This window comes from Mirounga leonina, unplaced genomic scaffold (assembly GCF_011800145.1).
Source record: "Mirounga leonina isolate KUSES-001 unplaced genomic scaffold, KU_Mleo_1.0 Mir_108, whole genome shotgun sequence".
NCBI lineage: Eukaryota > Metazoa > Chordata > Mammalia > Carnivora > Phocidae > Mirounga > Mirounga leonina.
The window spans coordinates 1,264,714-1,284,148 of NW_023270237.1; the positions used below are offsets into that span (position 1 = coordinate 1,264,714).

Genomic DNA, 19,435 nt, shown 5'->3' on the forward strand with positions numbered 1-19,435 from the left:
AATAAAAGAAAGGATAAAAACCATATGATCCTGCCAATAGATGCAGAAAAAGCATTTGACAAAATACAGTGTCCTTTCTTGATAAAAACCCTCAACAAAGTAGGGATAGATGGAGCATACCTCAACATCACAAAGGCCATATATGAAAGACCCACAGCTAATATCATCCTCAATGGAGAAAAACTGAGAGCCTTTCCCCTACAGTCAGGAACAAGACAAGGATGTCCACTCTCACCGTTACTATTCAACACAGTCCTAGAAGTCTTAGCCTCAGCAATCAGACAACAAAAAGAAATAAAAGGTATCTGAACTGGCAAGGAAAAAGTCAAACTTCCACTATTTGCAGATGACATGATCCTTTATGTAGAAAACCCAAAAGACTCCACCAAAAACTTGCTAGAGTAGGAGATAAAATCAATTTTCAGAAATCTGTTGCATTTCTATACATCAATAATGAGGTCACAGAGAAAGAAATCAAGGAATCAATCCCATTTACAATTGCACCAAAAACCAGAAGATACCAAGAAATAAACCTACCAAAGAGGTAAAACATCTGTACTTGAAAACTATAGAACACATGAAAAAACTGAAGAGGACACAAAGAAATGGGAAAGCATTCCATGCTCATGAATTAGAAGAATATACATTGTTAAAATGTCTATACTACCCAAAACAATCTACATATTTAATGCAATCCCTATCAAAATACCACTGGTATCTTTCACAGAGCTAGAACAAACAATCCTAAAATTTGTATGGAACTGCATAAGACCCTGAATAGCCAAAGCAATTCTGAAAAATAAAAATAAAACTGGAGGCATCACAATTCCAGACTTCAAGCTTATATTACAAAGCTGTAATCATAAGACAGTATGGTCTTTGTACAAAAATAGACACATAGATCAATAGAACAGAATAGAGAACCCAGAAATGGATCCATCACCATATGGTCAACTAATCCTCAGAAAAGCAGGAAAGAATATGCAATGGCAAAAATACAGTCTCTTCAACAAATGGTGTTGGGAAAACTGGACAGCAACATGTAGAAGAAAGAAACTGGACCACTTTCTTATACCATACACAAAAATAAATTCAAAATGGATGAAAGACCTAAATGTAAGACTGAAAACCATCAGAATCCTAGAGGAGAACACAGGCAGAAACCTCTTTTGACCTCGGCCACAGCAACTTCTTATTAGACATGTCACCAGAAGCTAGGGAAACAAAAGCAAAAATGAACTATTGGGATTTCATCAAAATAAAAAGCTTCTGCACAGCAAAGGAAACAATCAACAAAATGCAAAGGCAGTCTATGGAATGGGAGAAGATATTTGCAGATGACATGTCTGATAAAGGGTTAGTATCCAAAATCAATAAAGAACTTTTCAAAGTCAACACCCAAAAAGAAATAATCCAGTTAAGAAATAGGCAGAAGACATGAATAGACACTTATCCAAAGAAGACATCCAGATGGCTTACGACACTTGAAAAGATGCTCAACATCATCATGATGATCAGGGAAATGCAAATCAAAACCATGATGAGGTATCACCTCACACTTGTCAGAATCACTAAAATTAACAACACAAGAAATAATAGGTGTTGGCAAAGATGCAGAGGAAGGGGAACCCTCTTGCACTGCTTGTGGGAATGCAAACTGGTGCAGCCATTCTGGAGAAAAATTTGGAGGTGCTCAAAAAGTTAAAAATAGAACTACCCTACCATCCAGGAATTGTACTGCTAGGTATTTACCAAAGGATACAAAAATACAGATTCAAACGGGTAAATGCACCCCAGTGTTTATATCAGCATTATCAACAATAGCCAAACTATGCAGAGAACCCAAATGTCCATCAACTGATGAATGGATCAAGACTAATGGATACCACATCATACACACACACACACACAACAGAATAGAATATACACATTCTATTATACACACACATGCACACAAATATTACTCAGTCATCAAAAAAAAAAAGAAAAGAAATCTCGCCATTTGCAATGACATGGATGGAGCCAGAGTGTATTATGCTAAGTGAAATAAGTCAGTTATAGAAAGACAAATACCATATGATCTCATTCGTATGTGGAATTAAAGAAAGAAAACATGAACATATGGGAAGAAGGAAAAGAAAAAAGGAGAGAGGGAAACAAACCATAAGTGACTCTTAACAATACAGAACAAACTGAGGGTTGATGGAATGAGGTGGGTGGAGGATGGGCTAGATGGGTGATGGGTATTAAAAAGGGAACTTGTGATGAATACTGGGTATTGTATGTAAGTGATGAATCACTGAATTCTGCTCTAGAACCAGTATTGCACTGCATGTTAACTAACTAAAGTTGAAATTAAAAAACAAAAAAAACCTATAATACACACAAAAAAATAAATAAAGAGAAATTAATCCAAGCATAACACTAAAGAAAGCCATCAAACCAAAAGGGAAGAGAGAAGAACTAAAAAGTAATTAGAATATAATTAACAAAATGTCAATAAGTATATACACAACAATAATTACTTTAAATGTAAATGGGCCTATTGCCCCAATCAAAAGACATAGGGTGACTTCAAAAATTAAAAAAAAAAACAAAACAAGATTCAACTATATGTTATCTACAAGAGACTCACCTAAAGACACATGAAGATTGAAAGTGAAAGGATGGAAAAACACACCATGCAAATGGAAGGGAAAAAAAAAGCTAAAGTAGCAATATTTATATCAGACAAAATAGATGTTAAAACAAAGACTGTAGCAAGAGACAAAGGGCACTTCATAATGATAAAAGGATCAATCAAATAAGAAGATATAACAATTGTAAATATCTATGCAGCCAACATAGAAGCACCTAAATACATAACACAAATATTAACAGACATAAAGGAAGAAACTGACAGGAATACAGTGATAATAGGGAACTTCAACATCCCACTTACATCAATGGGTAGGTCATCCAGATTTTAGAAAATCAACAAGTAAACAGTGGCTTTGAACAACATTAGACCAGATGGACCTAAGAGATATATACAAAACATTCCATCCTGAAATGGGAGAATACACATTGCCTTCAAGTACACATGGAGTATTCTCCAGGAAAAATAACAGGTTAGGAAAAAAGTCTCAGGAAATTTAAGAAGACTAAAATCATGTCATTCATCTTTTTCATTCATAAGAATATAAAACTTGAAATCAATTGCAAGAAAAAATATGGAAAAACCACAATACATGGAGGCTAAACAACATGCTATTAAGCAACTAAGAGATCAACAAGAAATCAAAGAGGAAATCAAAATCTACATGAAGACAAATAAAAGTGAAAGCAAAGTTCAAAATCTTTGGGATACAATACCTATATGGTCAATAATTCTATAAAAAAGGAGCAAGAATATACAATGAAGAAAAGATAGCCTTTTCAATAAATGGTGTTGGAAAAATTGGGCAGCTACCTGCAAAAGAACTAAACTGGATCACTTTCATATACCATACACAAAAATAAACTCAAAATGGATTAAAGACCTGATTATGAGACCTGATACCATAGAATGCCTAAAGAAAATCTGAATAGACTGATTACTAGTAATGAAATTAAATAAGTAATCAAAAAATTTCCAACAAACAATAGTAATTTGTTGGACATCAGCCTTAGCAACATATTTATGGATATGTCTCCTCAGGATAGGGAAACAAACACAAAAATAAACTATTGGGACTACACCAAAATAAAAAGATTTTGCACAGCAAAGAAAACCATCAACAAAACAAAAAGGCAACCAATGAATGGGAGACGATATTTGCAAATGATATATCCATAAAGGGTTAATATCCAAAATATATAAAGAACTTATACAACTCAACACCAAAAAAACAAATAATCCGATTAAAAAATAGGCAGAGGACCTAAATAGACATTTTTCCAAAGACATACAGATAGCCAAAAGACATGAAAAGATGCTTGACATCACTAATCATCGAAGAAATGCAAATCAAAACCACAATGAAATATCACTTCACACCAATTAGAATGGCTAGTGTCAAAAAGACAAGAAATAAGTGTTGACAAGGATCCAGAGAAAAGGGAATCCTCCTGTACTGCAAAGAAAACAAAAATAAACAAGTGGGACTATATCAAACTAAAAAGCTTCTGCACAGCAGAGGAAACCAATATCCAAATAAAAAGGCAACCTACTGAGTGGGAGAAAATATCTGCAAATCATATCTGATAAGGGATTAATATCCAAAATATATAAAGAACTTATAAAACTCAATTGCAAAAAAAATCCGGTTAAAAAATGAGCAGAGGATCTGAATAGACAGTTTTTTCAGAGAAGATATAGTGATGGCCAACGGACATATGAAGACATGCTGAACATCACTAATCCACAGGGAAATGCAAATCAAAACCACAATGAGACATCACCTCACCCCATTACGATAGCTATTATCAAAAAGAGAAGAAATAACAATTGGTAAGGATGTGGAAAAAAGGGAACCATCATGCACTGTTGGTGGGAGTGTAAATTCATTATGGAAATGATATACAGGTTCCTCAAAAAATTAAAAACAGAACTACCATATGATCCAGCAATTCCACTTCTGGGTGTTCACTCAAAGAAAATGAAAACACTATTCAAAAAGATATATGCGCCCCCTGTATTCATTGCAGGATTATTTTGTGGCCAAAATATGGAAACAATCTAAGTGCCCATCAATAAATGAATGGATAAAGAAAATATGGCATATATGTGTATATACCAAATAAATATATATATATACAATGCAATACTACTCAGCCATAAAAAAGAATGAAATCTTGGGAATTAAGAATACACTTATCTTGATGAGCACTGAATAATAAAGGAAATTCTTGAATCACTATATTGTACAATTGAAATTAATATATATACTATATAACACTGTATGCTAACTACACTGGAATTAAAATAAAGAATGAATGAATGAAATTAAAATAAAATTGCAACAACATAGATGGACCTTGAAGGTATTATGCTAAGTGAAATAAGTCAGATAAATACCATATGATCTCACTTACACGTGAAATCTACAAATAAAACAAAATTAATGGATAGGGAGAACAGAGTGATGGTTGCTACTGTATTGGGGGATTTGAGGGTGAGCAAAATGGGTGAATGGGGTCAGGAGGTGCAGACTTCCAGTTGTGAAATGAATAGGTCATGGGGATGGGGTGTGCAGCATAGTGACTATAGCCAATTGTATTGTGCCTATTTGAGGGTTTCTGGGAGAGTGTCTTGAAAGTTCTCATCACAAGAAAAAAATTTTTTTGTAATTTTTTATGATGATATATGATGACTAGACTTGTGATGATCATTTCTCCATGTACACAAGTATCAAATCACAAGTGTCAATCCTTACATCGTACATCTGAAACTACTATAACGCTGTATGTCCATTATACCTCAATAAAAAAAGAAAGAAAGAAAAACTAAACTCAGTAAAATGTGGCATAGCACAGACCCCACAGGAGCTTTTAATCTCAAATCTACCATTGGCTCATTCTGTGTCTCTGGGCAAACCATACAACTATGCTGGGCCTTAGGCCCTTTATTTTTTCTGATGACACTACTTTAACCACTTTATTATCCTAAAATTCAATGAATATTAGAAATCAATAACTATCCCACTAAAAAACATAAAATCACATGTCAGATGAAATATATTACCTATCTCTACTGTAAAGATGGCAGGTCACACTGGAAAGTATTAGCCATTTCCTCAAATACTAATATTTTTAGAAAACTAAAAAATTAATTTCCTGCCTGCTTTAAAATCTGAGTTTTATAGCCCCCCAAGAAAGCCAATAATGTCCTTAAAAGGACAAAATATACCAAACCCTAGCAAGGCCAGACTATACAATATTAAGTTGATATGTGTTCCTATCTCCCTGAAAAGTGGAGATGACAAAGTTCTACTACAGAAGCGGTGTGGGGAATGGATATATATATATGAAATTAAATGTATATATTTATATTTGAAAGATCTTTGCTTTATGTTTTGTCAAGTAAGAGCATGTGGGAAAACAAAAAACAAACAAACCCTCCTCATCATTTCATCACAAAATGGAAATTTTAAGACCAATCTCTAAATAAAAGACCGTCTAAATAAAAGCATACGAGCTTTATGGAAAAACTCCTATATTGTTCTTGTTTTTCTTTTTTTGCTATGAAACAATGAAAACAACAGCACAGGCTGACACCTGGGAGTCACTGCAGTAGACATAGCCTCTTCTAGTCTCCCATGAGAGAGCAGGAAACTAGTAGTGTGAAGTGAATTAAATGAAAGAGTGGGCAACAAGGAAATGAATTATGGGCCAATGGGACAAAACTTCAATGGAGTGTGGGAGATGGGGAAGGCAAAAGGCAAACACAGGTGGACCAGTTATGGTTAGGGTTGTCACAACTTCTCTGCTCAGCTCAACACTTCTGAAGTTTTTCTAATTCTCAGATGAGGAAGAATATAGGCAGTTGCTGGCAAGGCTTCTGCCTTTTCTGCCAGCACCACTCTAAGGATTCTCCTGAGGGTAAGGACCACAGATCTGATTCTCCCAGAAATAAGAATCCAGGCTGGATAATTGCTTCTGAGTGGTAGAGCAGAATAAACCAACGTGGAGACAGTTCCAAGTTGCTTTGTTGTGTAGTACATTTAACTGGGAATAAGAACTAGGGTTCACACTATGACTGTTTGCTACCGGTATGTCCTCATTGATAGTGACAAGAAGTTGGCTAAAATTAAATGAAGATTAGGACACTGTTCTAGCTGAGGAAGAAACCTTGGTAAGGAAGCAAGGACACTTTATCTTAACTCAGAAAACCATACCAAAAAAATGCCAAATGGCATGCTTAAGTGGTCCAGCACACAAGAAACTTATCTTGGATATCATGCTTTCAGAGACCAATATTATGCAGTCCAGCATCCATTTATTTACCCATCTTCTGATACAGCACTCCCAGATTTAAAGTGAGAAATGTAGTCTACATCTAGCCAATCAGTTAATTCCAAACCCCAAGGTCATAGTGACTGGTTCAGCAAGGAACTCTATGCCCCAAGCTACATAAATGAAACTGAAGTATAGGACTTTTTGGAGTTAGAAAGAAGAGACTCTTTAACTCTGTGGTAGGCAGAATGGCCCAAGATTCCTATTCCTGGTTATTCAAACACTAATCTAGATGCTGCTATGAGGGATTTTGCAGATTTAATTAAATCTTAACTCATTGACCAAAGAAATATACAGATATTATTTGGATAGGTCTGACCCCATCAGGTAAGACCTTTAAAAGCAGGGTTTCTACCAGCTGGTGGCAAAAGACAACATCAGAGAGATTTGAAGCACAGAAGGATTTGGTGTGCTGTTGGTGGCATCGAGAGGAAAGCAGCCATGTGCGAAGGAATGCAGGTAGCCTCTAAAAGCTGACAGCTGCCCCCAGCTGAAGACCAGCAAGGAAACAGGGACCACAGTCCTACAGCCCCAAGGAACTAAATTCAGGCAACAACCTGAATGAGCTTGGACACAGAAACTTCTCCAGAATCTCCAGATAAGACCCTATTGCTGCTGATGCCTCATTTCAGTTTTGTGAGACCTTGAGCAGAGAATCCAAGTGAATCCACCCAGACTTATGACCTACGTAACTATGACCCAATAAATAGGCATTCAAAACCACTAAGCTTTTATTACACAGTAATAGAAAACTAATATATACTGGAATTGCTAGCTGTAAGAATAATGTCCCTAGAGAGAGATCAACCTAAAAAAAAAAAATCCAATATAGGAAAGCAGAGCTAAGAGTTGGCATCTACATGACAGCTTTTTAATCCCCAGATCTAGCCATGCACAGAGCCTATCCTGATCCTAAAAGTTCCAACTGTGTAAGTCAATAAAATCCTGTTATTATTAAAGCCAGGTTGAAGTGACTTTCAGTCACCAGGAGAAAAATCCCAGATATTTGAAAAAAAAAAAAAAAAAAAACAAGAAAAATCTTCAATTCCAAACTACAGATAAACCCTATGGACGGGGTTTGTATTTTAATAGAAAAATATAGCTGACTATTCCTTCAGAAATAATACCATTTAGCTAACTGAGGAGTATCAAAGGCCTGAAGAAGCCTCTTGTTAAATTATTTTCTCAAAATTAAGACAATTTTGAGGGAGAAAGATTTCAAACTAAACATTAAGTACCACCTTGAGTTCTTATATGACTTGAGGCCACAATATCTATATGCTAAACTTTGGATAGTAATAAAAAGACAATCAAATTTTTCACATGGAAACACACATATAGACACGTGCATATAGGCTCAAAAAGGGGCACCACAAATGTGAAAATTGGTCTACTTTTTTTTTCAGTTTTTGGACATTCTTTTGTTTTGTTTTTCTTTTCTTTTTTTTTTTTATGTTATGTTAATCACCATACATTACATCATTAGTTTTTGATGTAATGTTCCATGATTCATTGTTTGAGTATAACACCCAGTGTTCCATGCAGTACGTGCCCTCTTTAATACCCATCACCAGGCTAACCCACCCCCCCAACCCTCTCCCCTCTAAAACCCTCAGTTTGTTTCTCAGAGTCCATAGTCTCTCATGGTTCATCTCCTCCTCCAATTTCCCCCCGTTCATTTTTCCTTTCCTTCTCCTAATGTCCTCCATGCTATTCCTTACATTCCACAAATAAGTAAAACCATATGATCATTGACTTTCTCTGCTTGACTTATTTCACTTAGCACAATCTCCTCCAGTCCCATCTACGTTGATGCAAAAGTTGGGTATTCATCCTTTCTGATAGCTGAGTAATATTCCATTGTATATAAAGGCCAAATTTCATGCATTCTTACAACCAGCAGGACTGAAAGCCTGGAAATTTAAAAATCAGTAGGCTTAGCTCTGGGAGAGCCAGGAGGGCAAGAGGAAACTGAGTCCTGCCCTTAAAGAGACAACACAACAAACAGCTCAGGGAGATATAGGATAGAAGCAGTTTGAAAAATGCCTGGGGCATATAGGAGGGAGAATTATTTACTAATTGCAGAGTATGTTCTAGAGTGGCAGATTTCACTGGAAGACTCCTCCAGGAATGAAGGACTTAGCAGATGCCATTTCCCTCTCCTACCCCCAGCATAAACACATGGCCACCTGTGGGAAAAAGCACAGCCCTAGCATTCACTACATAACTTGCTTACACTATGCCCTGTCCCCTCCAGACTGGCCTGCTTCAGTTCTGGGGCTGTGAGTCCCTTTTCCCAGAAGACCAGTGCAAAACTTGCCAATACCATGTCTCCAGACAGCATGCTTTGCAAGGGCTCCATCTGGCTGTAGCAGCAGCAGGTCACCTCCTGCAAAGATGTGTACACTTTGTTAAAACTGTGTGCCCTGCCCATGTGCATTTTGTGGATCAGGCCCTGGCTGGCCCTGGTCTTGGCAGCAGTGGCATGTCCCCTGTGGAAGAAGAGGACCAGCATGCAAAACTTATAGGCACGGCACCCACCCTACCCCTGTACACTTTGCAGAATGGCCCCAGTTGGCTCAGTCTCAACAGAGCTGCATCCCCTCTGGAAAAGGCAAATACCACCTTGTTAAAAATGCACACCACCCCCACTCCTTTTAAAAGCAGCAGACAGCTGACTTTCCTAACACAGAGAAACAGATACCAAATGTTAGACAAAATGAGGAGACAGAGGAATATGTCCCAAATGAAAGAACAGGACAAAACCACAGCAAGAGACCTAAGCTAAATGGAGGTAAGTAATATGTCTGATAGAGAATTTAAAGAAATGATCATAAAGATACTCACTGGACTTAAGAAGAGTGGAGGACCTCAGTGAGATCCTTAACAAAGGGATAGAAAACATAAAAAAAAAATCAGAGATGAAGAACACAATAAATGAAATTAAAAATGCTCTAGATGGAATATATAGTGGCTAGAGGAAATGGAAGAATGAATTAGTGACCTGGAGGACAGAGTAATGGAAAGTAATCAAGCCGACCAGGTGTGAGAAAAAGAATTACGCAAAATGAGAATAGACTTAGGGCACTAAATGACTCTATCAAGCATAATAACATTCACATTATAGGGATCTCAGAAGAAAAAGAGAGATAAAAGGGAGCAAAAAATTTATTTGAAGAAATAATAGCTGAAAACTTCCCTTATCTGGGGAAAGAAACAGATATCCAGATCCAGGAGGCACAGAGAGCCCCCAACAAAGTCAACCCAAGGAGGTCCACACCAAGACACATAGTAATTAAAATGGTAAAAAGTAGTGATAAAGAGAGATTCTAAAATTGACAAGAGAAAAGAAGATAGTTACATACAAGGGAAACCCCAGAAGGCTATCAGTGGACTTTAGCAGAAACTCCACAGGCCAGAAGAGAGTGGCATGATCTATTCAAAGTACTGAATGGGAAAAATCTGCAGCCAAGAATATTCTATCCAGCATAGCTATCATGCAGAATAGTAGAGATAAAAGAGTTTTTCAGACAAACAAAAGCTAAACCAGCTTCATGATCACTAAACCATCCTTACAAGAAATATGAAAGGGGACTCTGTGAGTTGAAAGACCATTAGTAAGAGTCAAAAAGTAGGAAGTACAAAAGCAGTAAAAATAAGTATATTTGTAAAAATCAGTCAAGGAACTTACAAACTAAAAGGATGTAAAGTATGATACCATATACCTAAAACATGGAGGAGAATGAAGTAAAGAATAGGGTTCAAACTTAAGTGACTGTCAACTTAATATAGGCTGCTATATGCAGAAGATGTTATATACAAACCTAATGGTAACCACAAATCAAATGCAGTAATAGATATGCAAAAACTAAAGGGAAAGGAAAACAAGTACATCACTAAAGAAAGGCAACTTACGGTGAGAGAAGAACTCAAGAGAAGAAAGTAACAGAGAAGATCTAGTATTTGTTCCCCAAACCAGGCCTTCAGGTGATTGGCCTTGAGGTCTTACCCTTCAGTAACTCTGGGATGGTTTGCCTTGTTCATCCTTGATGGGAACCTGTGACTAAATTCTATAAGCATTGGGAAAATGAAAAAAAAAAGGGGGGGGAGGGAGGATGGGTAGAATCAGTGAGTGTTAAAACTGAAAGGGCTCCTAGAATTAACCCAATTCAAAACTTCCTGCCCCAATTTTACAATTGAAAAACTAAAAGAAGTTGCTGTAATGCTTTATGATATGCAGTCTCTAATAGAAAAAGTGGTTTGAAGACCCAATATGCCATGCTTTCTCAGGGAAGAGACAACCCATTAGTTTTCTTTCTACATCTGTTATTTTTCTTATTTGGAAATGGAGCTGAGAAGGGGATTTACTAGGATATGAAGAAGGAAAACAATATTTGTTCTCATTTTATCCTTCAACTTTTTGATCTATTGAGTGCTTATCAATTATATGGATATGGAGGTATAACTAAAACCAAGGATAAAGATGGATGACACTGATTGGGGCACCTGGGTGGCTCAGTTGTTTAAGTGGTTAGCTCTTGATTTCGGCTCAGGTCATGATCTCAGGGTCCTGGGATTGAGCCCTGTGTCAGGCTGTGCTCAGCAGGAGTCTGCTTGAGGATTCTCTTTCTCCCCTGCCCGCCCCCCTACTCTCTCTCTCTCAAATAAATAAATCTTTAAGAAAAAAAAAGATGGATGAGAGACATTGATAGATCTTAAGTCTAGAATATTTTCCAATCATGATCCAGAAGACCCCAACAGATAAAACCTCCTGATGTCTTACAGAGGAAAAATCTGACAGTTTAGCTCAATGGCAGCAGGGAAACCTACTCAGTTTTTCAGAAACAAACACCTATAACATAGTCTCAGATGCACCAAAACTCATGGGATGGGGTTGCAAGTCCTATCAAGAGACCCAAGGTCAAAGATTGGTAGCTTGAGACTGGCTTAAGAAAAGTGAGACTAGCCAGAATCAAATCTATACTCATGCCAAGTGGAAATAATAAGTGAGTGAGTTTTCCAGTTCACTAGGAGGGCTCCATGCTGGGTGTGGAGCCTACTTAAAAAAGTATTGAACTTTGTAGCCAGTTCACTGGGAAAGTAGGGGAATACACCTTATATGTAGATACATCATACCATGTATTGCCTTACTGAGTATAGGAGACCTTGGGTCAAGTGCCAGCTCTGGAACCAAACCATAGCTGAGGCCCATCTATCTGTGACAGAGCAAGTATAATTAAAAAGTTCAAAAAGTAGAAGTAAATTACCAGATATGAAATTTTAGGAAAATATAAAGCATATATGTAGCATCTTAAAATTTTTATTGTATATATACAGCATTAGGGTCTATGGAAATGTCTGGAAAATATTTGTGGACCATCTTCTCATGAGACTCAAGAAACTCTTTTGACTTTAGACTTCCAATTGATGTGAAGAAAGAAAGCAGATATAGAACTGATGGGTTCATTTTAGAGAACTAGATGTGTGTGTGGTAGGGAGGGGGGCAGTGGTAAATAAATACAAGAAAGGAACAAAGAGGAATGAAGACAGCTAACATAACAAAAAAGTCTACCTTGCATTTACATTTAGAGATGGAAGGAATACTCCTGTAAAAAGTCAGCTGAACAGAGAACAAATAGCAGTTAATAAAAAAAGAAGTTATCAGTTACAATTTATCATAATAGTCAAAAACTAGGGGAAAAACATACAATGGGTAACAGCAAGGAGAAAACTATAACTACATGCTAAATATGTATGAATCTCAGAAGCATAATACCGAGCAAATGAAACCAGATACAAAAAAGTACATACAATGCATTTATGAAAAGCCCAATAATAGACAAAACAAATCTATTTTAGTCTGAAAAATAGTTATCCTTATTGGAGAGTAGTGACTGGAAGGAATTATACAGGGGTGTCTGGGATGCTGACAATGTCATTTCTTAATCTAGTTCATCCAGCTGTACATTTAGAATATATGCACTATTATATATTCTTTATCTGTTTCAATTAAAAATATTAAAGCAGTGTTTTCCACCTGTGTTCCATAGGACTCTTGCCTAAAGAAATGATATGATGGGGTTCTTCCATAAAAGAGCTTGCTTTTTCCTACATTTGGGAAATGCTGAGAAAAACCCATTTAAATATATATCCACTCTATAGGATGTCTTCATCAATGACATCGACCCTCCTTGCATGGCCTTGGATCCACTTATACTGCTCCCATTCAAGCTTTTCTAGGGTTTCCTCTGGCCCCCAAATTTCAGTCACAACAGAAACTGCATGGATATGGATTGGAATACACATACCACACAGTTTACCTCTTGAGTGGAACAAAACACTTTGAGCTCACACTCACTCTTATCAAACAGTTTGGATCAGCAGCACTACCTTATCATGGAAGAGCACACATTTAAATAGGGCGTTGCCTGCTCTTTTGAATGTGTGTCTCTATTCAATGCTCTTGCACCCTTGTAATCCCAGAGCAGTAAACTGGCACGTTTCATGAAATTTGCCAATACAATACAGCGAAGAAATACAGGAAAGCAGATTTGCAAATAGATCTTTTTGCATCTCTGATTTCAGAATGCTCAAGTAATCTCAGCATTCTCATGGGTTTCTAGTTCACAAATCTGAGTTTCTCCCAAATACTTGAAACCTATCACAAGCTGACTCTTAGAATCACCTCATTTTTCTAGTCACTTATGTCAAAACAAATCAGTACTTCTTTATAGCTAGCATTTTGCTTGTTCACAATGTGTTCATTGATTCAGGCTCTTGCTTATTTTTTCTTAAACTCTTTGTCACTCTTGTTACCATGAGCGAGATTGGGGAATTTGCAGATTGTCTCTATGCACAAATAAATAACAAGCAGTGTTCTGTGTTGTTAACTTTAGGTCATTTTCCACAACTTTAGTTATTTATTTAACTAGATTTAATCAGGCAGCTAGTTTACCTTTGGCTATTCATTTCTGCCAAGTTCTAAAGTAAAAAAAGAAAAAGAAAATCCCCTAAATTTAATTAATTGCCTTTTCTTAGAGGGGGAAAAGAGATCAATCTTCAAATGACAAATAAACAATTTGCCTCAAGTCCATTATCTTTCTTCCTGGCATCTGAGCATCAAGTCTTTTCATTCCTTTTGCTATGATCCTAATCAGATATAGCACCCACTGCTCCTTTATAATAAAATGAGGGCAACGGAAGCTAGACAATATTTCAAACCAAGGTCTTAAGCCAAAGAATTCATAATAACAGGGATCCTAATTATGTTATATTGATTTCCAACAGGAGAATTAAATTATCTATTTCAAATAAAATTTAGAACAAACATTAACATAGTGATGTCCAGTTTGGTGAGAAACCATTCGGATTGGAAAATAGGACTTCAGTGTTTCAAAATATACTAAAAAGACCATATTGCAAACATCAAACTATATCATACTCCATGGATAAATAGTAAGCATGATTACATTTGAGACTACAAAAGCCATTAGAAATAGAGAGAGAGAGAAAATAAAATTAAGAGAAAGTGTTACAAATGTAACTGCCATAGCCATGGTTATACAATCCTGAAGCAAAGTTGAAAACAGAATAATGAAATGACTGCTGGACTTGGTTTAGGTCCAAGCTGTAGTGAGCAATTTCTCAGATAATATTTTAAATATATTTGCTCCAGAGTGAGGAAAAACATTACCCAAAGAGCTACAGAGAAAACAAGTTCACTTAAGAGCAAAAACATTTAAAGTTTTAATCAGAAAGAATTCCTAATACTAGGAAAAAAGAATAATAAATTTCATGATTGGCTAATGCATTTCATACAACCAACAATGATGGCACCTACCTCATTTAAGTCCTGACAAGTCTCAAAAGTGTCCTTTGACCAAATGGCAGCCCTTTGGTCGATTCTGTAGAATACAAAGAAAAGTTATTTCCATTTAAAAGAAATCTTTCAACAATGCACACTTGAGACTGGCAGCTACAAAACCTTCAGCGGTGTCCCACGGCCCACAGAATAAAATCCAGACTCCTCATAATTGTCTGCAACACATTACAATGCTTGAATTCTGCCAGTGTGCCTGGCCCCACTTCCTAACACTCACATCCTGTCCCCTACACTCCAGCCTCTCTGGCCTTCTCTTGGTTTCTTGAATACATAGCGCTGGTTCCCTGTTCAAACCATCCTAATTACTACCCCAGACTGCTCTCCCCCAGATCTTCATAAAACTGACCCTTCCATCATAAGCAGGATGTCACCTCCCAACAGGACTTCCTGATGTCCCTAACTAGAAGTAGTCCTCCCTACACTCTCTATCACACTGTCCGTAGATTTTCTTCTTAGCACTTATCACTATCTGAAATTAACCTGTTTATTGGCATTTCTTCATTGCTCCAAAAAATTAGGGATTATGTCCATTTTCTACACTGCTGAATCCTCAGTACCTAATATAAATTTAATATTGTTTCATTAATTAAAAAGATTTTTGTGTATGCGATCTGACAGGTCTGATGCAGTCAGTACCGAAAGATAGCATTTGTTCACTGAAGACAGCATTTGGAAATTTCATCCTATCTTTTAACTAACACAATAAACAGAGTAATTTCTGGGTAACATGATGAAGCTGGGTTTTGCCACTACATAGTTTCGAATAAAAGAAAATGACTTGAAATAAGGCATATCTACTCCGAATCCATTTTTAAAATTTAAATACAAAAAAGCAGAATTTCACTATAGGCAGATGCTGAATTCAAAATCATGATTTGTCAAATGTTATGATCTAGTAGTATCTATTACATAACATTCAAGTTTTTCTGCAGCAGTTTGCATGCTATTATATAATGTGTATTAAATTATAGTTATCCTTATAAAAGTGCCTTTCTTAATAAAAGATTTAGTCACCATTAAGTCATTTATAAAAAGATTTATTTGGGGACATAATTATTTACAGTTATCAATCAGCTTCAATTTGAGTCCTGAAGAAAGTATATATGTCCTCTGAAGGGTCAACAAGATAAATGATTTCTTTAAGTCATGATACACATTTAGAAATGCCACAAGCATAACTTCTTCAAAATATTCTTAAGAATGCAAAATTTGTTCAGTCCAAGGGCACTGCTAACTGTGCAAACAATTTGCTTCCAATGAGAAAAGTAAGGAGATGGTAAACAAAATTGTCTAGAATGCACTGATTTCTACTACATCTGCGCAAACCAGCCTGTCTCTCCTGAGTTAAGTGAGAAGATTAAGGGTCCAACAGTGAGCTCAGGGAGAGATCACTCAAGTGGGAAAAGAAAGTGAGGAAGACCACTGGCACACCCATTCTATCCCCATCGATTCCCTGTGCTGCAAACACAGTAATATCGGGGCTTCAGAAAATACTAAATTGCTCTATCCCACAAATAGGGGAAACCCTCTTAGGCACAAGAGTTAATGTGTCCAATCCAGTAACATCTAAAATTTTGAATGGCTCATAATTTCTTTGTAAGATACACGGGTTCTCAAATTGTGTTTCTATAGAGTTATGGTAGCACCAGAAAAATGGAAGAGTGGTATTCTTTAATGGAAAAAATATTTACCAGTTTATAGTTTAACCATAAATGTCTCTAGAGCTTTGGTGCTAGCAGACAGTAAAACAAATACACAGATAGCAAACATTAATGGAAAAAAAAGCAGAAATATATGTTGTTAAAAATATACATTATTGATATGCAGAGAATAGCCTACTTATCATATACTCCTATGATCTTCCAAGAAAAGTACTTATAACTCCAAATAAACTTCCAGGTCAAGTTTAAGAACTGTGGTCTAAGCATCAAAGTTGCTTTAATTTAATAGCCATTTGAATGTCTCCTATGCACCTGGTATAGTGTTGGGGAGATAATCAATAAGCAAACTCTAGGCCTTTAGGAGACTTACAATTCAGTGGAATCTGAAGCAGAGGATAAAACTAATACCCAGTCTTGAGGCTAATAGTAAGTGAAGGATCAGGGTATAGAAGCTGATATTAAAATGGTAGAGAGGAACTGGGGAGGTAGAAACAAGAGACATATTTTCAAGGATTAAAAACAATCAAGAGGTAGGGGCACCTGGGTGGCTCAGTCGGTTAAGTGTCTGCCTTCGGCTCAGATCATGATCTCCGGATCCTGGGATCGAACCCCATGTCGGGCTCCCTGCTCAGCAGGAAGTCTGCTTCTCCTTCTCCCTCTGCCCCTCCCCACCTCATGCTCTCTTTCTCTCTCTCTCAAATAAATAAATAAAATCTTAAGAAAAAATCAAGAGGTCTTGGGTGTGTATTGAAAGTATGGAATAAAGGAGATGGGATAATCAAAGTTATTCCAAAGTTTTAAGACTGTGTGACTAGAAAGATGACAGGTGGTTTTTCTAATGGAGGTAGAAAAATACGTAATTTTGGTGGGGACAGCAGGCAGTTGTCAGAAAGAGGCAATTCATGAGTTTAGATTTAGATATTTACAGCTTGAAGCAAGGCTGAGATAGGGAAGTAAAAATACCTGAGCAGGGCTCACCCTAGAATTGGCACTCTACAGTATGTTCAGCAGAGGGGTTATGGTAATGGTAACTGTGATGTGCAGTAGTCACAGGTTCTGCACTGATTTTTTTTCCCTGTTGTGTGGCCAGAGCCTAGCATGGTACCTGGCCTATGGTACACACTCAGTGCATGCCTTTGGATGGGTAAATGAAGAAACAGAAGGAACCAGATCTAAGAATGACTTCTTGATCCACCACTTCCTAGGTGTGTGTACCCACAGGTAAGGTATCAACCTCTCTAAGGCTTGGTTTCCTAATCTGTAAAGTGAGGATAATAGCAGCTACCTCATAGGATAATTCACGATACTACTGCTAGTTGTATTAAAAATAACACATGGATTCTAGAATCATATATGAGAAATACAATAATAGAATTATAAATGATGATATTTCATGGTATATTTTATTAACAATGATCAAAGTCTTGTGAATAAGCAAGCTGAAAAAGACAAAACCTGGGATTTCCTTGGGGCGCCTGGGTGGCTCAGTCAGTTAAGTGTCTGCCTTAGGCTCAGGTCATGATCTCAGGGTCCTGGGATCAAGCCCCACATCGGGCTCCCTGCTCAGCAGGAAGTCTGCTTCTTCCTCTCCCCCTGCCTCCTCCCCCCGCTCATGCTCTGTTTTTGTCTCTCTCTCTCTTTCTCAAATAAAGAAATAAAATCTTTAAAAAAAAAAAAACCTGGGGGTGCCTGGGTGGCTCAGTCGTTAAGCGTCTGCCTTCGGCTCAGGTCGCATCAGGCTCCCTGCTCCACAGGAAGTCTGCTTTTCCCTCTCCCACTTCCCATGCTTGTGTTCCCTCTCTCGCTGTCTCTATCAAAAAATAAAATCTTTTAAAAAAACAAAAACAAAAACCTGGAATTTCGTTACTCAGTGTCACTGGGCAGGTCTCCAGTTAGTGGATAGAAGAAGAAGGTACAGATCCATCATTAAGGAGGTAAGAAGCTAACTGGAATATCATTCTAAATAACAAAGAGAAAGAGGTTATGAGAAAGAAGAGTGTGAAGGACCATATAACAACTCACCAGCCCTTACTATGCCAGGCTAGGAATGCCAGGTGGTTTACTTACATTATATCATTTAATCCTCATAGTAACTATATGAGATTAGCATTATTATATCCATTTGACTTAACAGAAGACAAGGCAGTTATATAACTTTATTCATTCATTAAATTAATATTTATGAACCACCAACTATGTGCCAGGTACTATTGCAGGTTTTTGGAATAAAACAGTGAATAGAACAAAGTCTCTGCCCTCATGGAACTTATAATCTTCATATGAGGAAAGAGAACCTAAAGAAATAAACCAGTGGTCTATGGTGTACCAGATGCTAAGTATAACAGAGAACAAGAAAGCAAGGCAAGGAGAACAGGACATGGAGGCGCATTGCCCAAGCTCACACTGCTAGAAAATCTCAGTCATCTGGAGGTTGTGAGAATGAAAGCAGAGAAGCAAAAGGCCAGTGGACTGAACAAGATAAATGTCAGGCAGAAGAGGAAAGAGAAATGAAAGCTTCTCACTAGAGAAGTTTAGCAATGAAAAGAGAACAGTATCTAGGTGTCTCAAATTCCCTTTCTTTAAAGATCTTTAAAGATACTGCTTGAACCACTTACAATCCTACCAGGAAAATGGCCTAAACATAAATGCTAGGTCACATTGAAACATTCCCTCCAATTCTCTTGCTTCCCTTCACCCAAAATGACAATAGGAAAGGAACCAAGCACATCTCTGCTGTGAGTAGGCCTGTCAGAGCACACTGCCAGCTCCAGCACAGCCCTGCCCTCTGGTCCAGGCAACAGGAAATGCAGACTGTGCTCCACAGGGCCTGATTATGGATCTCAGCACTGATGGGTGTGTCATGCCTCTGAACATCACCACCACCACCATCACTGTCATCACCACCACCAGCACTGTC

The 19,435-nt window shown here is 37.2% G+C and overlaps 1 protein-coding gene across 5 annotated transcripts in view; it reads right to left on the reverse strand.

The window, feature by feature from the left end:
- LOC118019443 (protein FAM13C) overlaps positions 1-19,435 on the reverse strand; it is a 152,069-nt gene that overhangs the window by 62,408 nt on the left and 70,226 nt on the right. For all 5 annotated transcript variants that reach the window (XM_035018645.1, XM_035018636.1, XM_035018629.1 and 2 more), the window contains one exon: positions 14,816-14,879. In XM_035018645.1, coding sequence (XP_034874536.1) covers positions 14,816-14,879 — 64 coding nt within the window. The remainder of the gene's footprint in view (positions 1-14,815; positions 14,880-19,435) is intronic.